Source organism: Phyllobates terribilis, unplaced genomic scaffold (genome assembly GCF_046119375.1).
Source record: "Phyllobates terribilis strain yellow unplaced genomic scaffold, ASM4611937v1 Scaffold_3__8_contigs__length_932513732, whole genome shotgun sequence".
NCBI classification, from domain to species: Eukaryota; Metazoa; Chordata; class Amphibia; order Anura; family Dendrobatidae; genus Phyllobates; species Phyllobates terribilis.
Genome location: NW_027362763.1, coordinates 568,616,926 through 568,637,002, shown reverse-complemented (window position 1 = coordinate 568,637,002; position 20,077 = coordinate 568,616,926). Strand labels below are relative to the sequence as shown.

Genomic DNA, 20,077 nt, shown 5'->3' with positions numbered 1-20,077 from the left:
TTACAGGCCTGTTTTTTAAAACCGTGGTTTTCTGTCAGACATAACACCTATAAGAGTGTTCTAAAATCAGCCATTTCTTCCATTTTCATTTGGTTTTAGTGTGTGTCGGCTAAGCTATACACACTAGTCTCTGTGGGAATAGTATTAGTAAATTACAGGCCTGCTATTTAAAACCGTGGTTCTCTGTCAGACATATCACCTATAACAGTGTTCCAAAATCAGCCATTTCTTCCATTTTCATTCCGTTGCAGTGTGTCGGTCAAGCTATTCACACTAGATGTCTGTGAAGGATAGTATTAGTAAATTACAGGTCTGCTATTTAAAATCGTTGTTCTCTGTCAGATATAACACCTATAAGAGTGTTCCAAAATTAGCCATTTCTTCCATTTTCATTCCGTTGCAGTGTGTCGGTAAAGCTATTTACACTAGCTGTCTGTGAAAGATAGTATTAGCAAATTACAGGCCTGCTATTTAAAACCGTGGGTCTCTGTCAGACATAACACCTATAAGAGTGTTCCAAAATCAGCCATTTCATCCATTTTCATTTCGTTGCAGTGTGTCAGTCAAGCTATTCACACTAGATGTCTGTGAAGGATAGTATTAGCAAATTACCAGCCTGCTATTTAAAATCATGGTTCTCTGTCAGACGTATCACATATAACTGCGTTCCAAAATCAGCCATTTCTCGTGTACGTGGAAAATATTGTCCTCCATTAAAAATGGACAAGATGGGTGGCAAGGGACGGGGAAGTGGACGTGATGGTAATAGTGCATGCAGAGGCCCAGGCAGAGGAGGTGGCTGTGGGCAAGCTGAAATTGTGCCACAACAAACACCCACATCTTGTCGCTCCACCTTCCTGTTCCAATTACTAGGGAACCGCAGAACACCACTATTGAACACAAAGCAGTGTCAAAAGGTTGTGGTTGGATAGCAGATAATGCTTCCAGTCACTTAGCCCCCACCATCACCACCCTGTCTTCCACATGGTCAAGTCTCAGTAGCCGTGAGTCTGGACCGCATATTTTTCACCCTGATCCTCCTTCCTCCAACCATGCCGAGTGCCCGGAGACAACTGATTCCACACTTGGACACTCAGAAGAGCTATTCAGCTATTCACTTTTCAATTTGTAGATTCGGGCCTCTCGTCTAGAGATGAGCGTTGTTCTACTCGAACTGTTCGCCAATCTCAAATTCGAGCTGTTTTGGGCGGTGTTCGAGCCGGTCGGCGAACACGAACAATTTGAGAAAAATTCGGCTGTTCGAGGTTATGTTCGATAACTGTTCGTGCTCCAAAATCATAACTGGATTTTTTCTCAGTAATGATGAAAATTAATGTTAATACGCAGTTTGAGTGTACAGCGGGGCGGGGGGAGGGGCAGGGGATGGATCTCTGCAGGAACAATGAAGATCTCCATTTTTTTTTCTCTTTCCCGCATTTGCAGTGGGGAGGTGCAATCTGTCAGCCTATCAGCAGCGCACACACGGAGCGAAGTGCTTTTTTTCACACAAGCAAGGGCATGTGTGATTGGCAGTGTATGTCACATGTCCTTGCCCTATAAGACCAAGCCATTTTCCCCGTCGCCACCATTTTCTCACTGCTGCAGCTGCGTGTTAGACGGCACCGCTGTTGCTGTGTGCGCTATACCTTGTTAATTTCAAGCCAATTTTCGCACAAATATACAGATAGCTTGGGAGTAGGGAATAGTTGTGATTGCAGTCCTTTTAAGGACTATGTTACAGCATTTCCTACGACTTTTATCAGGCAGGTCTGTGCTCTTAAATAGATAGATTGTGGGAGTAAAGACTAATTGTAATTGGAGTCCTTTTCAGGACTAGGTTACATCAGTTCCTATCAGTTTTTGCCAGGCAGGTCTGTGCCAGTGCTGTGCAAGTTTTTTTCACAGCATTTGGCTGAATCTAGCAAAGCTAATCCTTTTTGGCCTATTGCAGAGTGTGTTAGTCAGTGGAGTAGCCTATCTGTGCTGCAAGATATACCACCTGTGTATAGAATACCAATTTTTTTACTGCACCTAGTGAAGTAAAATCTTTTGGGCATAGCATCATTCTATTAGTCCATCTATACTGACCTCCATCAGGTTGCAAACTGAATATAATTTTTTTCTGCATCTAGCTCTGAAAAAATATTTGGGCTTCTAGCAGTGTGTGGGACTTGGTCTATTAGTCCATCTATACTGACCTCCATCAGGTTGCAAATTAAAAATAATTTTTTTCTTCATTTAGCTCAGAAAAAATATTTGGGCTTCTAGCAGTGTGTGGGACTTGTTCTATTAGTCCTTCTATACTGACCTCCAGCAGGTTGCAAATTGAATATAATTTTTTTCTGCATCTAGCTCTGAAAAAATATTTGGGCTTCTAGCGGTGTGTGGGACTTGGTCTATTAGTCCATCTATACTGACCTCCATCAGGTTGCAAATTAAAAATATTTTTTTTCTGCATCTAGCTCTGAAAAAATATTTGGGCTTCTAGCAGTGTGTGGGACTTGGTCTATTAGTCCATCTATACTGACCTCCATCAGGTTGCAAATTAAAAATAATTTTTTTCTTCATTTATCTCTGAAAAAATATTTGGGCTTCTAGCAGCGTGTGGGACTTGTTCTATTAGTCCATCTATACTGACCTCCATCAGGTTGCAAATTAAAAATAATTTTTTTCTGCATCTAGCTCTGAAAAAATATTTGGGCTTCTAGCAGTGTGTGGGACTTGGTCTATTAGTCCATCTATACTGACCTCCATCAGGTTGCAAATTAAAAATAATTTTTTTCTGCATCTAGCTCTGAAAAAATATTTGGGCTTCTAGCAGTGTGTGGGACTTGGTCTATTAGTCCATCTATACTGACCTCCATCAGGTTGCAAATTGAATAAAAAAATTTTCTGCATCTAGCTCTGAAAAAATATTTGGGCTTCTAGCGGTGTGTGGGACTTGGTCTATTAGTCCATCTATACTGACCTCCATCAGGTTGCAAATTAAAAATAATTTTTTTTTGCATCTAGCTCTGAAAAAATATTTGGGCTTCTAGCAGTGTGTGGGACTTGGTCTATTAGTCCATCTATACTGACCTCCATCAGGTTGCAAATTAAAAATAATTTTTTTCTTCATTTAGCTCTGAAAAAATATTTGGGCTTCTAGCAGTGTGTGGGACTTGTTCTATTAGTCCTTCTATACTGACGTCCAGCAGGTTGCAAATTGAATATAATTTTTTTCTGCATCTAGCTCTGAAAAAATATTTGGGCTTCTAGCGGTGTGTGGGACTTGGTCTATTAGTCCATCTATACTGACCTCCATCAGGTTGCAAATTAAAAATAATTTTTTTCTGCATCTAGCTCTGAAAAAATATTTGGGCTTCTAGCAGTGTGTGGGACTTGGTCTATTAGTCCATCTATACTGACCTCCATCAGGTTGCAAATTAAAAATAATTTTTTTCTGCATCTAGCTCTGAAAAAATATTTGGGCTTCTAGCAGTGTGTGGGACTTGGTCTATTAGTCCATCTATACTGACCTCCATCAGGTTGCAAATTAAAAATATTTTTTTTCTTCATTTAGCTCTGAAAAAATATTTGGGCTTCTAGCAGTGTGTGGGACTTGTTCTATTAGTCCTTCTATACTGACCTCCAGCAGGTTGCAAATTGAATATAATTTTTTTCTGCATCTAGCTCTGAAAAAATATTTGGGCTTCTAGCGGTGTGTGGGACTTGGTCTATTAGTCCATCTATACTGACCTCCATCAGGTTGCAAATTAAAAATAATTTTTTTCTGCATCTAGCTCTGAAAAAATATTTGGGCTTCTAGCGGTGTGTGGGACTTGGTCTATTAGTCCATCTATACTGACCTCCATCAGGTTGCAAATTAAAAATAATTTTTTTCTGCATCTAGCTCTGACAAAATATTTGGCTTCTAGCAGTGTGTGGGACTTGGTCTATTAGTCCATCTATACTGACCTCCATCAGGTTGCAAATTGAATAAAAAATTTTTCTGCATCTAGCTCTGAAAAAATATTTGGGCTTCTAGCGGTGTGTGGGACTTGGTCTATTAGTCCATCTATACTGACCTCCATCAGGTTGCAAATTAAAAATAATTTTTTTCTGCATCTAACCCAGCCAATAGTTTTGGCCTAATACCACAGTTTGGCCACTCAGCTCTGCTCGGTTACCATCCATTGTTTTTTTGTGCAAACAACTCCAGAGTTGTGAATTAGTTAACCACCAAAATGAGTGGAAAAAGGCCTGCTGCTGGTGGAAAGGGGAATAGGCGTGTTGGGAAGGGGAAAAAAGGTTGTGTCCGTGGGGTAGGTGCAGAAGAAAGACCATCTTCCAGCCAAACTAAAATGTCTACTTCTTTTAGCGGACAATGTGATAAGATCCCTTTCTTACGGCCACGCCAATCGCTACAAATTCCAGATGAGGCACAAAAACAGCAGGTGCTTCAACGGATATCAAGTGCTCCTTTAAGTGGGCTCTCCTCCACATCAACTTCAACATCACAAATACTCCAGTCCTCAAAGGTGTCACCCAAATCGCACTTGCTTCCTCACAGCTCCCAAATCTCCAGCTGCCCGTCTGAGTATGAGGTAGAACAGATGGTTGAGTCTGCAGAGCTGTTTACTCATACTATAGCCTGGGAATCAGAGGTCGACTCCAGCGCTTCTGTGAATCCAGACGAGGAAATGATCTGCACTGATGCCCAGAATCTTTATGAGTCGGATCCAGGACCAGACGCAGAAGGTTCTGACCATAATGTAGACCCTCATTCCCAAACTGTAACTCCTGTTGGTGGAGACAATGAGGAAGACGATGATAAGACTCAAATACCTGATTGGAGCGACAACTTTAGTTTTTTGTCAGGGCAGGAACAGGTTGGCTCTGAGGACGACGGGTGTGATAACGCACAGGGTGATGATGATGAGGTCAGAGATCCCACTTACTGTCACCCCACAGTCAGCCAAGAGATGAGGTCAGCAGAGGAGGTGTGTTATGCACACGCCCGGGCTAAGCGGCGTGTGCGTGTGATTGGTAGTGATTCCACTGGACCGTGCCGGAGAGTGAATGCCTGGAGGGGCGTGACTAAGTATTCACCCGATCCGACCAGGGTCGCACGACGGCATACGACGCCAGTGCACCAAGGAGGAACCGAGCAGAGGGACCAGGTGCTACTCCAGGACAGACCCCGGACACGGCTGTTGACCCACACAGGGAAATACAGGAACAGGCTGGTAGGCTGGCACACAGACTGGAGGGTATAGGCAGGCACGACTGGTATGCAGGCAGGCGGGTATGCAGGCAGGGGGGTAAAGGCAAGCACAGCTAGAGTGCAGACAGGGAGGCACTAGCAGGTAGGAACACAGGCGGGATAGGACCCAGTACACACCGGGACTCAGGAACAATACAGGCAGAGGGTTACAGGCAAGCACAGCTAGAGTGCAGACAAGGCTGAGCAGGGAGGACAGGGCTCTGTTCACACGGAACAGACAGGAAGGGAAAGACAGAGCCAGATACTCACACAGTACTTGCAGAGACAACAAGCAGGAGTTAGGTACGAGTTCAGACTCTGCAGAAAAAGGAAGGGAACGGACATAGAGGCAAAACAGGTAAAGGACAGGAGAGAGTTCAGACTGGAACTGAGTGTACGGAGGAGACCGACACTGCAGAGGGATACAGGAGCGGGTATGGGAATACGGCCCCCAGAGAGGCGGAACGAACAGGCAAGGAGCGTGTTCAGACAGGACAGACCAGACACAGGAGCGGGTCTAGGAAATCGGCCACTAGAAGGTGAGAGGAACAGGCTAGGAGCGTGTTCAGACAAGATACAGGAACGGGTCTAGGTAATCGGCCCCTAGAAGGCAGGAGGAACAGGCTAGGAGCGTGTTCAGACAGGCCTGGAAATACAGCCTCCAGGATAGGCAGACAAGAGAACACAGAACGGGACCTGGCACCTTCAGAGTGCAAGCACACACTGAATGAAACACTATGCTCAGGCAGGGATAGAAGGGAGCTGCTGAGCTATATACCAAGTGACAGACAGCAATAGGCTGAGGACGCACAAGGGGTGTGACCCACAGCAGGTACAAAAGGCAGGAAGTGATCGGGCGCCGCCCTTAAGCAGCAGAAACAGACACAAACAGACAGCATGAAGGGAAGCCAGAGAGACATTCTGGACAGGAGATCAAGTGCGCCCTCTTGCACAGTGGGAGATGGACCACCATGCAAGGACGCCGCCAGGTATGTTACAGTACCTCCCCCCTTACGCCCCCTCTTCTTCAGGCCTGCCAGAATCTTCTGCAGGGAATTCGAGGACCAGTCGTTCACTGGGTTGGAGGGGGACAGAGACTTAAGGGTAATCTCTGCTTCGAGGTACATCTTGTCAAGCTCACAGGAAGAAATAGACGGGTTATCAGGTACATAATGAGGAAACGTCACTGTCTCTTTGTTATCTGGTGGTATCCCGGAGGATTCAGGAAACAACTGGAGGTCCTCCGCCGGGTCAGAAGAGTGCAGAGGCTCAGAGAAAACAACTGCTTCTGAGTACACTAGGTCGGACTCACTGGAGGAAGCAGGCGAGGTATCGGGTACCGAGTATAGGAAAGTCTCTGTCCATTCACCACCAGGTGGCACCCCGAAGGGTTCTGGAGACAGCTGGCGGTTCTCCGCCTGGTCAGAGGGGTGTAGAGACTCACGGGTAACCTCTGCTTCAGAGTACACTAGGTCGGACTCACTGGACGAAGCAAGCGAGGTATCAGATCCAGGATATAGGAAAGTCTCTGTCCATTCACCACCAGGTGGCACCCCGAAGGATTCTGAACACAACTGGAGGTCCTCCGCCTGGTCGGAGGGGTGTAGAGACTCAGGAGTAACCTCTGCTTCGGAGTACACTAGGTTGGACTCACTGGACGAAGCGAGCGAGGTATCAGGTACAGAGTATAGGAAAGTCTCTGTCCATTCACCACCAGGTGGCACCCCGAAGGATTCTGGAGACAGCTGGCGGTCCTCCGCCTGGTCAGAGGGGTGTAGAGACTCACGGGTAACCTCTGCTTCAGAGTACACTAAGTCGGACTCACTGGAGGAAGCAGGCGAGGTATCGGGTACCGAGTATAGGAAAGTCTCTGTCCATTCACCACCAGGTGGCACCCCGAAGGGTTCTGGAGACAGCTGGCGGTCCTCCGCCTGGTCAGAGGGGTGTAGAGACTCACGGGTAACCTCTGCTTCAGAGTACACTAGGTCGGACTCACTGGACGAAGCAAGCGAGGTATCAGATCCAGGATATAGGAAAGTCTCTGTCCATTCACCACCAGGTGGCACCCCGAAGGATTCTGAACACAACTGGAGGTCCTCCGCCTGGTCGGAGGGGTGTAGAGACTCAGGAGTAACCTCTGCTTCGGAGTACACTAAGTTGGACTCACTGGACGAAGCGAGCGAGGTATCAGGTACAGAGTATAGGAAAGTCTCTGTCCTTTCGCTACCAGGTAGCACCCCGAAGGGTTCAGGAGACAACTGGAGATCCTCCGCCTGGTTGGAGGGGTGTAGAGACTCGGAGGTAACTACCACTTTGGGGTACCCATTGTCAGGCTCACAGGACGAAGCGGACAAAGTATTGAGTACCGGGTGTAGAGAAGTCTCTCTCCATTTGTCATCGAGTGGTATCCCGGAGGGTTCAGGAGGCAACAGGGGATCCTCCGCCAGGTAGTAGAGGTGCACAGACTCTGAGGTAACCACAGCTTTGGAGCATCCTTGGACATGCACACCGGTTAAAGAGAAAGAAGCATCTGATGCCGGGTGCAGGAAGTTCTCCTGTGTGGAGTCTGGATGGGCAGAAGTCTCTTCGGCCAGGAGAACTGGTGCACTACCCACGCACATTACCCATTGGGGTTTCTCCGGGATACAGGGAGATGAAGCTTCAGTAGGGACTTCAAGGTTGGGGTCAGGAGGTCTCAGGGAGGACAGACCCTGGCGTGACGGCTTGCCTCTAAGTCTAGCACGTCTGGGCTGCCTCTTGAGGTTGAGAGAAGTATTCCGGAAAGCGTAGTCACCCTGTGAGGATTCTGGGTGGGCAGTAGTCTCATTGGGCTGGAGGACTATTGCGCTACCCACACACATTACCCGTCGGGGCTGCTCCGGGATATTGGGAAGTGAAGCTTCAGCAGGGGCTTCAGAGTTAGGGTCCTCGAAGACCATACGAAAGGCCACCAGGAAGGCCTGCAGGTCAAGGATGACAGGATCCCATGCTTCCCATAGGGGGGTGACCCATTTCAAGGCATCACCCGCTAGGTAGTCAATCATAAAGGCCACTTTAGCCCAATCGGAAGGAAAATAGAGAGGGTAGGCCTTAAAGTGTAGCATGCATTGCTCCACAAATGCACGACACTGTCTTGGATCCCCATAGTAACGTGGCGGATCCGCAGGAACGAGAGCTGATAGATCCATCTGGACGGGTGCGTAATTCGCCTGGAACTCAGCTAAAGGGGGAAAAAAATTTATTTATTTTATTTTAATGCATGTATTCGCTGGAAAAACTTCTCAAAGAGCGAAGGCCGTGGGGCTCAACGGGAACCACGGCCTGAGCATGCTGTTATGCACACGCCCGGGCTAAGCGGCGTGTGCGTGTGATTGGTAGTGATTCCACTGGACCGTGCCGGAGAGTGAATGCCTGGAGGGGCGTGACTAAGTATTCACCCGATCCGACCAGGGTCGCACGACGGCATACGACGCCAGTGCACCAAGGAGGAACCGAGCAGAGGGACCAGGTGCTACTCCAGGACAGACCCCGGACACGGCTGTTGACCCACACAGGGAAATACAGGAACAGGCTGGTAGGCTGGCACACAGACTGGAGGGTATAGGCAGGCACGACTGGTATGCAGGCAGGCGGGTATGCAGGCAGGGGGGTAAAGGCAAGCACAGCTAGAGTGCAGACAAAGAGGCACTAGCAGGTAGGAACACAGGCGGGATAGGACCCAGTACACACCGGGACTCAGGAACAATACAGGCAGAGGGTTACAGGCAAGCACAGCTAGAGTGCAGACAAGGCTGAGCAGGGAGGACAGGGCTCTGTTCACACGGAACAGACAGGAAGGGAAAGACAGAGCCAGATACTCACACAGTACTTGCAGAGACAACAAGCAGGAGTTAGGTACGAGTTCAGACTCTGCAGAAAAAGGAAGGGAACGGACATAGAGGCAAAACAGGTAAAGGACAGGAGAGAGTTCAGACTGGAACTGAGTGTACGGAGGAGACCGACACTGCAGAGGGATACAGGAGCGGGTCTGGGAATACGGCCCCCAGAGAGGCGGAACGAACAGGCAAGGAGCGTGTTCAGACAGGACAGACCAGACACAGGAGCGGGTCTAGGAAATCGGCCACTAGAAGGCGAGAGGAACAGGCTAGGAGCGTGTTCAGACAAGATACAGGAACGGGTCTAGGTAATCGGCCCCTAGAAGGCAGGAGGAACAGGCTAGGAGCGTGTTCAGACAGGCCTGGAAATACAGCCTCCAGGATAGGCAGACAAGAGAACACAGAACGGGACCTGGCACCTTCAGAGTGCAAGCACACACTGAATGAAACACTATGCTCAGGCAGGGATAGAAGGGAGCTGCTGAGCTATATACCAAGTGACAGACAGCAATAGGCTGAGGACGCACAAGGGGTGTGACCCACAGCAGGTACAAAAGGCAGGAAGTGATCGGGCGCCGCCCTTAAGCAGCAGAAACAGACACAAACAGACAGCATGGAGGGAAGCCAGAGAGACATTCTGGACAGGAGATCAAGTGCGCCCTCTTGCACAGTGGGAGATGGACCACCATGCAAGGACGCCGCCAGGTATGTTACAAGGTGGAGGAAGATGCTAGTGACGTCAGCAAAAGCTAAGTAGAGGCCAAAAAATACATAGTTTGAGTACTTCATGCATGAACCGGCACATGGACATGAAGCATAAGTTGCAGTGGGAAGCTCAGTGTGCTACAATGCGGTCTAGCCGGCCGGGCCAACCACCGTCTGCCATATCTTGTGCATCCGCGGCCTCTTCATCCTCTGTGACTGGGGGGACAGCAGTCACACCTGTTTTGGGGCGCAGACCTGCCACCTCTTTACCCGCAACAGCCAGCGTGATTGGCAGGTCATCATTTTCTTTGGAGGTGGTAACACCAGCTGGTCTTGAGCGCTGTCCGACATCGATAGCACCACCTTTGGATCAAGGCAACCTAACATGTCCGCCTGCATCTTCCTCACAGACCGGCAGTTTGCCGGGGACACCCTTATCAACCCCGTCTAAGCACAATAGCCAGCCCTCGGTCCCTCAGATGTGGACAAGTAAAAGACCATTTCCTCCTAGCCATGAGAAAGCTAAGAGGTTGAATTTCACCATCTGCAAGCTCTTGGCTACAGAAATGCTGCCTTTCCGCCTGGTGGACACAGAGGATTTTCGAGACCTTATGTCCGTCGCAGTGCCCCAGTACCAGATGCCCAGTCGGCACTACTTCTCAAAGAAAGGTGTGCCTGCGCTCCACCAGCATGTCGCACACAACATCACCGCTTCTTTGAGAAACTCTGTGTGTGACAGGGTGCATTTCACCACAGACACTTGGACGAGTAGGCATGGACAGGGGCGTTACATGTCGCTGACTGGGCACTGGGTAACTATGGTGACAGCAGGACAAGGGGCTGCTGTCCAAGTCTTGCCGTCCCCACGAGTTGTGCGTCAATCCTCTTTATGTCATTTTTCCTCCACTGCTTCTGCCTCCTCAACCTCCTCTCGGTCTTCCACCTGCACCCAAAGCCTGTCTGGTCATGCCACAAGCTTTCTAACTGCGCAGAAGGGATCCTGCACACCTCCTTACTATGCTGGCAGTAGGGCTCAACGTCATCAGGCGGTTTTTACATTGAAATGTCTGGGAAATGTGAGTCACACAGCTGAGGAGTTGTGGTCAGCTCTGGAGAACCAATTTCATGAATGGTTGTCTCCACTGGACCTGAAACCAGGGAAGGCCGTGTGCGACAATGCTGCAAACCTGGGTGCGGCCCTTCGCCGGGGCAATGTCACACACGTGCCTTGTATGGCTCACGTGTTGAACCTGGTTGTCCAGCAATTTTTAGCCCACTATCCCAGACTAGATGGCCTTCTGCAGAGGGCACGGTCGCTGTGTGCTCACTTCCGCCGTTCGCATCCCGCAGCTCAGCGACTTACATCTCTACAGAAGTCGTTGGGCCTGCCACTTCACCGGCTAAAATGCGATGTGCCTACCCGGTGGAATTCAACTCTGCACATGTTGCAGCGACTGTGGCAGCACCGACAAGCCCTGGTGCAATACGTTCTGACGTATAGCCTGGGCCAACGAGATTCAGAGGTGGGGCAAATCACGCTGGAGGAGTGGTCTCAGATCAGGGACCTATGCACCCTTCTGCACAGTTTTGAAATGGCGACGAAGATGTTTAGTGCTGACGATGCCATTATCAGCATGACTATTCCGGTGATTTACATGCTGGAGCACATGTTAAACAGAATTCGGAGTCAGGTGGTGGCACAAGAGGAGGTGGAGGAAGTAGAGGAGGAGGAGTTGTATGCGGAAGGGCTAACATCTGCAAGGTCCAGACGGTCGGCAGCACCAGGGCGGCAGGCATGTGAGGGTGGGGGAGATGATTTTACCAGGGCGCATGGTAGCAGCCAAACTAGTGAGGAAGGTGCAGGAGCCCAGGAAGAAGTGGAGGACGAACTGATGGAAGACTCATCAGATGAGGGAGACCTTGATCACACTTCTGTTGTGCGAGGTTGGGGGGAGAGGACAGAGGAAGGAAGCATGATTGTTACCTCGCCACCAACACAACAGGGACTTGGTGCTCCTGGATGCGCAACACACATGAGTGCCTTCTTGCTGCACTACCTGCAACATGACCCTCGAATTGTGAGAATTAGAAATAATCCTGACTACTGGGTTGCCACACTGTTAGATCCCCGGTACAAAAGTAAATTTGCAGAAATTATTCCTGCCATAGAAAGGGATGCACGCATGCAGGAGTATCAGCAGAGACTGTTGCAGAATCTTACATGTGCTTTTCCACAAAATACCAGTGGTGCACGTAGTGAATCTCACAGTTCCAACTTGCCAACCGTGGTCTGTATGGAATTGTTCAATAAAGGGCCCAAAATTAAGATAACATAGGAATTCCTATTCATAGAGACCTCTCCCATCTAAGTATTTGATACCCTGTGAGGGCCAGGCAAAGGGAAAGTTGGACTGGATGGAATCCTATATGGATTTAGGGAGGGAGACATCGAGGGCCTCAGACTTCGCTGCATTGATTTTAAAATTTTACCATGTAACAAAGTGATCTATTTCAGCCATAACAGCAGGGATGGATATATGTGATTGAGTGATATATACTAGGACATCATCAGCAAATAGAGAGCACTTGTACTCGGTGCCTCCCACCTCAATCCACCTAATATTGGGGTTATGGCGAATTGATGAGAGCAGGTGCTCCGTCACTAGGATGTATAAGAGAGGGGACAGAGGACATCCCTGCCTTGTCCCATTGGTGATTGTGAAAGGTGATGAAAATGTTCTGACGCACCCCCTGGGCCTTGGGACACCCGGAGCCGGACCCTTTTTGGTGGATGCTGGTGGTTGTAGTCTTCGTGGCGGCGATCCGGTTCCGTGGCTCAGGGCGGTCAAACCAGTGGCGGAACTATTTATGTGGTTTTGATGTTTAAATGTCCGACTACGCCACCCGTGGATTGCAGTCAGAGTGAACCGCCGCTACAGGGCAGACCGCTAAGGCTGGTGTTGTGGGTGCAGCAGAGCGTAGCATAACTCCCCACGGGAGGAGTATAGCCTCAGGGCAGTGTATGCGGAGGATGGGGGTGATGGTGCAGGGCAGCAGCAGTAATGACACGGAGTCAGTGATGCAGTTCAGGGCCTTTACTCACAGTTCTTATTATCCAGACCACGTCTGCAGGTAACGGCTGCCCACGTCGTACTGTGCTCACCAGGTGAGGGGCTCAGACAACTCCCAGATAACTTTGGAGCGCTTCACAGGACCCCCTTTGTGTGTCCTTTGTCTGGCCTTTCTTACCAACACTTCTGTCCGGCTGCCTCGGGCCTCCTCTTGGTAAACTTGGCGCCAGTTTCCCTGACCCTATGTGGTGCCTTCCTAGCGGGTGGAGCAAGGGGCTGCGCCACATAAAATGTCAGAGCCTCCGGTTTCTAGCTGAGGGTCGTTTCCTGCCTCCACTAGTTCGGGGACCGGTCTCCCCCTTTGGCCTGACCCCTCCACGCAGGTGGATTCGGGCGTGCGGTGGCGACTCGCCCGTCCGCACCCCTGGGATCCCTTCATTCCTCGTTCCTGGAGCCTTCTCCGCTCCTCTTCCTTCCTTCTCCCTCTTGCAGGCCTGGGCCTCTGTTACTAGGCCCGCCTCCGGAGCAGAGCTCATGCAGAGCCCCTGCTCCCTGCCACTTCTGCTCAGACTTCTCTGCACTGAACTAAGATGGTGCCCACCTTTTATACTCCCTTCTCAATGCACCCAGGAACTGCTTCCTCCCTGCTCCTGCACTGCAGGGTTCCCCTTCCTCAGTGTTCCCTCCCCCCACTCCAGCCAGGGACAGGGACTGTCGTGCCCATCTCAGGGGCATATTGGTCGCCCTGCCCCACGGCAATGTGGTGTAATGCATGCAGGTGTCGGGTCCTGATCCACACTCCATCCTTATCTGAGAGTGAGATATCACACCTCTGGGTGAGGTGCAATACGTCTGTAGCAACCGAGCCCTCGGTGCTACAGTTCCATTTATCTTCAGCCTAGGTGACGTATTGTGATACAGGGCCGTGATTTTGGCTATAAAAGGGTCCCCTAGACCCCTACCCCAAGCTTTTTAAGAGAATCATATATGGCGTGCCAGGAGACTCTATGGAATGCTTTCTCAGCATCCAACGAGAGTATCTACTTACAAATTTTTAACTGCATCTAGCCCAGGAAATACTTTGTGCCTAGTAGCAGTGTCTGCTAGTCAGCGGATTATCCCGGCTGTTAAGCAAGCTACACCACCTGTAGTTTGGACACTTAATTTTTTCAAAGGAAATGCTTCGGGACCACGGGATACTTAGTGAAGAGCATCAGGAGGCACCCCAAGGCATAGGGGCTGGGACTGGCACTAGGATGCCTTGCGGTGGACAGCCGAGCTCGATCCTTATAAAAGCTTTTTAACTGCAGCAGCTTTAGTGGACGCTACTGGAGCTGGAATTACGCGGCTGCTGGCATGAGACTTGCCCTCCAATAGATCCTTGTAAATGGATTTAAAGTGTATTCATTCAAATTAGAGGGACAATTTAAATTAAAAAGCTTAGAGCTGCCTCCACCACAGGGGGGCTCTCTCGACCCACCAGCGGACAGGCACCAGTATTGGGAGAGGGGGGCTGGCCGTCAGGGTTCACCGCGGCTCTGGCACAAACCCGGCGACACGGAGGTGGCACGGGCAGGAGCGGACTGGCCATCTCGGCTTCTCACTTTTTGGATTTTAGAAGGGCATGACATGCCTATATCTGTGTCTCCCCCTCCTTTTACTCCTCCACCTCTTTTCTTTTCGCATGACTATATGTACTTGTCACTTTTCCATGTGTTAGTTGTGTCTTCTGAGCAGTTTGTCAGCTTTTGGACACCTTTGAAGGTGTTTTCTATGTGTTTCTATGTGTTTTTGTTTGCCTGCCATTGGTTTTAACGGTGTTCGAAGGTGTTCGACGAACAGTTCGACGAACAGTTCGGCGAACACACGGGTGTTCGACGAACTGAACCGAACTCGAACACTACGGGGGTGGCTCAACACTACTCTCGTCCCGCCAGCTTCAAGCGAGTCAAGAGGAGAACGCATGTAGCGATTCCCAAGTGGAAGACGAGTTGGTGGATGATATAGTAATTGATCCAACTTGGCAGGGGGACACACAGAACAAGGACAGCAGCACACAGGGGGAGGGAGGCGTAGCACCACATTTGCAGGAAGAAGCAGTGTGGTGGCCACAGAAACAAGGCGGGAAAGCGATCCTCGTAATGCTAACATGACGGAAGTTGCCAGTACAACTGTTAGGTCTTCCTGAGTCTGGTTATTTTTTAAAGACTCAGCAGATAATCCCAAAAAGGCCATTTGCACCACTTGCCAGGCCAGCATCAGCAGGGGTAGCAAAACTACCAGCCTGACCACCACCAGCATGATCAGACAAGCAAAGCGCCCGACTAAGTGGGCTGAACTACTGGTTCCAGCAACAGTGTCTGCGGGTGACACCACTGCTTGTTCCGTGCTTGTGCGTGCACACCAATCCCCTGTCCATGGCCCATGCCAAGATGCCTCCCGCACTGCACCTGTTGTTGAACACTCTCAACTAGCACAATCAGCAAGCACGTCCATGTCCTTGTCCCAGCACAGCGTTCAGTTGTCCCTACCGCAGTCCTTGGAAGTCAAGTGCAAATACGTAGCCAACGCCGCACAGGCCACACTACTAAATTCACACATTTCGCGAATGCTTGCACTCGAAATGTTGCCTCTTAGGCTCCTAGGAGATGGAAGCTTTCCCCAACCTGATGGCAGCGGCAGTTCCTCAGTACTCAGTTCCCAGCTGCCACTATTTCTCCCGATGTGCCATCCTCGCCTTACACGAGCACGTGTCCCACAACATTGGACGTGCCCTCAACAATGCACTTACTGGGAAAGTCTACCTAACCACGGAAATGTGGACAAGTGCTTGTGGGCAGGGATGGTGCATCTCACTGATGGCACACTGGGTTAATATAGTGGAAGCTGGGACCCAGTCGGACCTTGGGACGGAACACGTCCTCCCGACGCTGAGGATTGCGGGCCCTGGGTCAATGAGGGTTGCCCCCACATTCTACAGCTCCTGCACCTCCTCATCTTCAGCCTTCATCTTCAAAATGACCACATTAGTTGCAATCTGGAAGAACTGCAGCACTGCCTCGGCCTAGCGACAGCAGGCTGTGCTGAAGCTAATATGCTTAGGTGACAAACCGCACAATGCTGAAGAGTTGTGGACAGCTCTAAAAGAGCAGGCAGATCTGTGGCTGACACCGCTGACAATGGTTGTATGGTCGTGTGTGACAATGTCCGGAACCTGGTGGCGGCTTTGAGGGGATGCAAGCTCACACACATACTATGCCTGGCCCATGTGCTTAACCTCGTGGTTCAGCGGTTTCTCAAAACCTGCCCTGATCTGTCAGATCTGCTTGTCAAAGTTTGCTGCCCGTGTGCCCATTTTAGAAAGTCAGCTACAGCTTCCGCCACTTGCCGTGATTCAGCAGATTTTGCAGCTTCCAGCTCACCGACTGATCTGCGATGTCCCCATGCATTGGAATTCTACATTGCAGATGTTGGGGAGGATTTGTGAGTAGAAGAAGGCAGTTGTTGAGTACCAGCATCAACAAGGCCGTCGGTATTCTGGTAAGACTCCACACATAAAACCTCAGGAGTGGACATGGATGTCAGACATATGTACCATCCTCCAAAACTTTGAGGACTCCACCAAGATAGTGAGCGACGATGATGCCATAATTAGCATCACCATCCCGCCTCTCTGTCTTCTGAAATGCTCTCTGCTCACAATCAAAGAGGATGCATTGCAGGCGGAGCACAATGAGATGGAGCAAGGAACCATACCGGGTGATTACACACATCCCAGCCTCATCTCATCCCAACGTGGATTGGGTGACAATGAGGAAGAGGAGGAAGAGGAAGAACAGGAGCTAGTTTCCTGCGCTATAGACGGTACTACCTGCACAACTGTCATACCGTCTGTTCAGCATGGATGGCTTGAGGACAGGGAGGAGGATGAGGAGGAGAGCATGGTCAGTCGTCCTCTTGGTGAGGACACGGAAGTCTTGCCTGTTAACAGTCTGGCACACATGGGTGAGTTTATGTTAAGCTGCCTTTCCCGTGACCCTCGCGTCATCCAAATTCTGAGTGACAGTCATTACTGCTTTGTGACACTTCTAGACTTCTTCTACAGGGAGAACTTTTTGTCTCTTATTCCCGCGCAGGACAGGCCTAATAAAATGGTGCAGTACGAGAAGGCCCTTGTTGCGGAATTATTTAAAAAATTCCCATCTGAAAACCCTGGTGGCAGAGGTCACAGTTCGTTGGACAACAACCAAGGAGTACAGGTGAGAGAGACAGAAATGCAATCCAGCAGAGTCAGGGAAACACTGTCAAAGTTCTGGGACAGTTTTTTCAGACCCTCCCATCGCACAGGCCCTGATGCTTGGGGTACTCTCCCAAGGAATGAATACTTTCAGAAGATGGTGAGGGAATACCTTGCCGACCATACCAATGTCCTCCGTAATTCCTCTGTGCCTTATAATTATTGGGTACTCAAGCTGGACACGTGGCATGAACTGGCTATCTACGGCTTTCCTGGCCTGCCCTGCCGTTAGCTTTTGGTCAGAGCGGGTTTTTGGCGCCGCCGGTGGAATTATAACTTATAGGCGCATCCGCCTGTCAACTGAAAATGCTGACAGGCTGACTCTTATAAAAATGAACAAGGGCTGGATTGGGCCAGACTTCAAAACACCACCGAATGATAGCAGCATAACATAAACTCAAATACAGTGTCTTTTTTGGGAGGTCTAAATCTATTCCCATGCACCTCTGTCTTTACACCCAGACATGGGTATACGCTTCCTGATTTTGTCTATTTGCTCTTATCCTCCTCCTTCTCCGCATTCTCATCCTCCACCACCATATCACCACCATATGTACCATATCAACATATCTACGTCTCTTTCAAGGGGCATTGGAGTTCCTCCAAATTTTTGGCAGCCATTGCATTCACTGCATAGGCAAACAGTATGGAAGACCCACTTCCTTTAATAATGGGAACATTGTTTTCAGGAGGCCCTCCGACGTCTATGTCTCTTGCAAGGGGCATTGGAGTTCCTCCAAATCTTTGGCAGCCGTTGCTTCACTGCATAGACAAACAGTATGGGAGACCCACTTCCTAATAATGGGAATATTGCTTTCAGGAGGCTCTCTGACCTCTATGTCTCTTGCAAGGGGCATTGGAGTGCCTCCAAATTTTTCACAGCCCACCTCTATGTGTCTTTAAATTGTTAGTGGGGTTTTTCCTAAATTTTGGAAGCCGTTAGACTCACTGCATACCCTATAACTGAATAGCAGACCCTCTCCTTTCTAATGGGAACATGTCGTACTCATTACTGTGGCCCAGCTTTATATGTCTTTAAATTGTTAGTGGGGTTTTTCCTAAATTTGGTGAGCCGTTGGATTCACTGCATACCATATAACTGAATAGCCGACCCTCTCCTTTCTAATGAGACCATGTTGTTACTGTGACCCAGCTCTATGTGTCTTTAAATTGTTACTAGGGCTTTTACCTCTCCTTTCTAATGGGAACATTTTTTTTTTCTGAGACCCTCCTCTATATCTCTTCAAAGGGGTATTGGGTTGTGTCCAAATTTTTGTTAGCCCTTGCAGTCACTGCATATGCAATAACAGTATAGGAGACCCACTCATTAATAATGGGAACAACAAAGCATAGCCGACTGCTGGCCCTTTAAGAATATCTGTAAAAATAGTGTTTGTTACTTTTACAATGCCTCCTTCATAAATGAAACAGGATGTGTCTGATGATGTTTCACACACCACATGGCCAGATAAGGCTGTAAAATGTTAAAATGACATTTCCCAGTGAATGCATTTGTCTTGGTTGAAAGCAATGCAAATGCTTTGTTTAAAATTAAATTAGCAGTCTTTTTCAAAGATAAGCATTGTATATTGTATCGCTAACATTTTAATGATAGGCTGCTGTTTTTGTCTAGGACGATTAAGTAATCATTATTTAGTTTGTAATTTTAAAATGGTGTTAAAAACATAAAATAGAATAAAAAATATATTTACTCAAAATGAAGAAATGAAATCTTTATGTAGTAGTCTGATGGTGCATGGATTTCCCAAATACAGTGACTATTTGCAGGATAAGAGTTTGGATACAATGGACTTGTTATGTTCCCATTCATTTCGGTCAATAGAGCACCACAGTCTATAGGTGAACCTGAAACAAATTAAGAAGTTGTAATCACAATTTTTTTGTAAAATGATATTAAAGGAAAATTTATACTGTATATACAACATACCTGTTGTCAACTGGCTTAAGGAATTAGTAAGATAAAAATGAAAGCTCATGTTAGTAGCTTTGTTTACAATAGTGATAATATTACTTTCCGTTAGTATAATTAAGTATAATAATGCTTTGACACTCTTCTTAAAAATTGCAATGTAAGTAGGAGCTTTAATTGCATGCTACAGTGGGTGCGGAAAGAATTCAGAACCCTTTAAATTTTTCACTCTTTGTTTCATTGCAGCCATTTGGTAAATTCTACAAAGTTAATTTTTTTCTCATTAAAGTATACTCTGCACCCCATCTTGACTGAAAAAACAGATATGTAGAAAGTGTTGCAAATTTATTAAAAAAGAAAAACTGAAATATCACATGGTCATAAGTATTGAGACCTTTTGTTCAAACACTCATATTTAAGTCACATGCAGTCCATTTCCTTGTGATCCTCCTTGAGATGGTTCTACTCCTTCATTGGTTTCCAGCTGTGTTTAATTACACTGATAGGACTTGATTTGGAAAGGCACACACCTGTCTATATAAGACCTCACAGCTCACAGTGCATGTCAGACCAAATGAGAATCATGAGCTCAAAAGGAACTGCTCAAGGAGCTCAGAGACAGAATTGTGGCAAGGCACAGATCTGGCCAAGGTTACAAAAGAATTTCTGCATTACTCAAGGTTCCTAAGAGCACAGTGACCTCCATAATCCTTAAAAGGAAGAAATTTGGGACCACCAGAAATTTAAAGGGGTCTGAATACTTTCCCACTGTATGTGATGGTTGAGCCTGCAAAATCACACACAGGGGGCAACTGTGATGCACAGACATCAGTCCATAACAAAGAACCTTGATCCTATTTTATGCTGCAATCAATAACAATTGCATCATAATCAAAAAAAGAGGAGGGACCAGGGCCATAACAAGGTGTGCAACTGGGGTTGGGAGGTCCACAC

General features: G+C 48.4%; 1 protein-coding gene across 1 annotated transcript in view; it reads right to left on the bottom strand.

The window, feature by feature from the left end:
- The window catches only part of LOC141257186 (scavenger receptor cysteine-rich domain-containing protein DMBT1-like), a 458,733-nt gene that overhangs the window by 174,216 nt on the left and 264,440 nt on the right, over positions 1-20,077 (bottom strand). Inside the window, exon 29 of the mRNA XM_073671423.1 lies at positions 18,906-19,059. Coding sequence (XP_073527524.1) covers positions 18,906-19,059 — 154 coding nt within the window. The remainder of the gene's footprint in view (positions 1-18,905; positions 19,060-20,077) is intronic.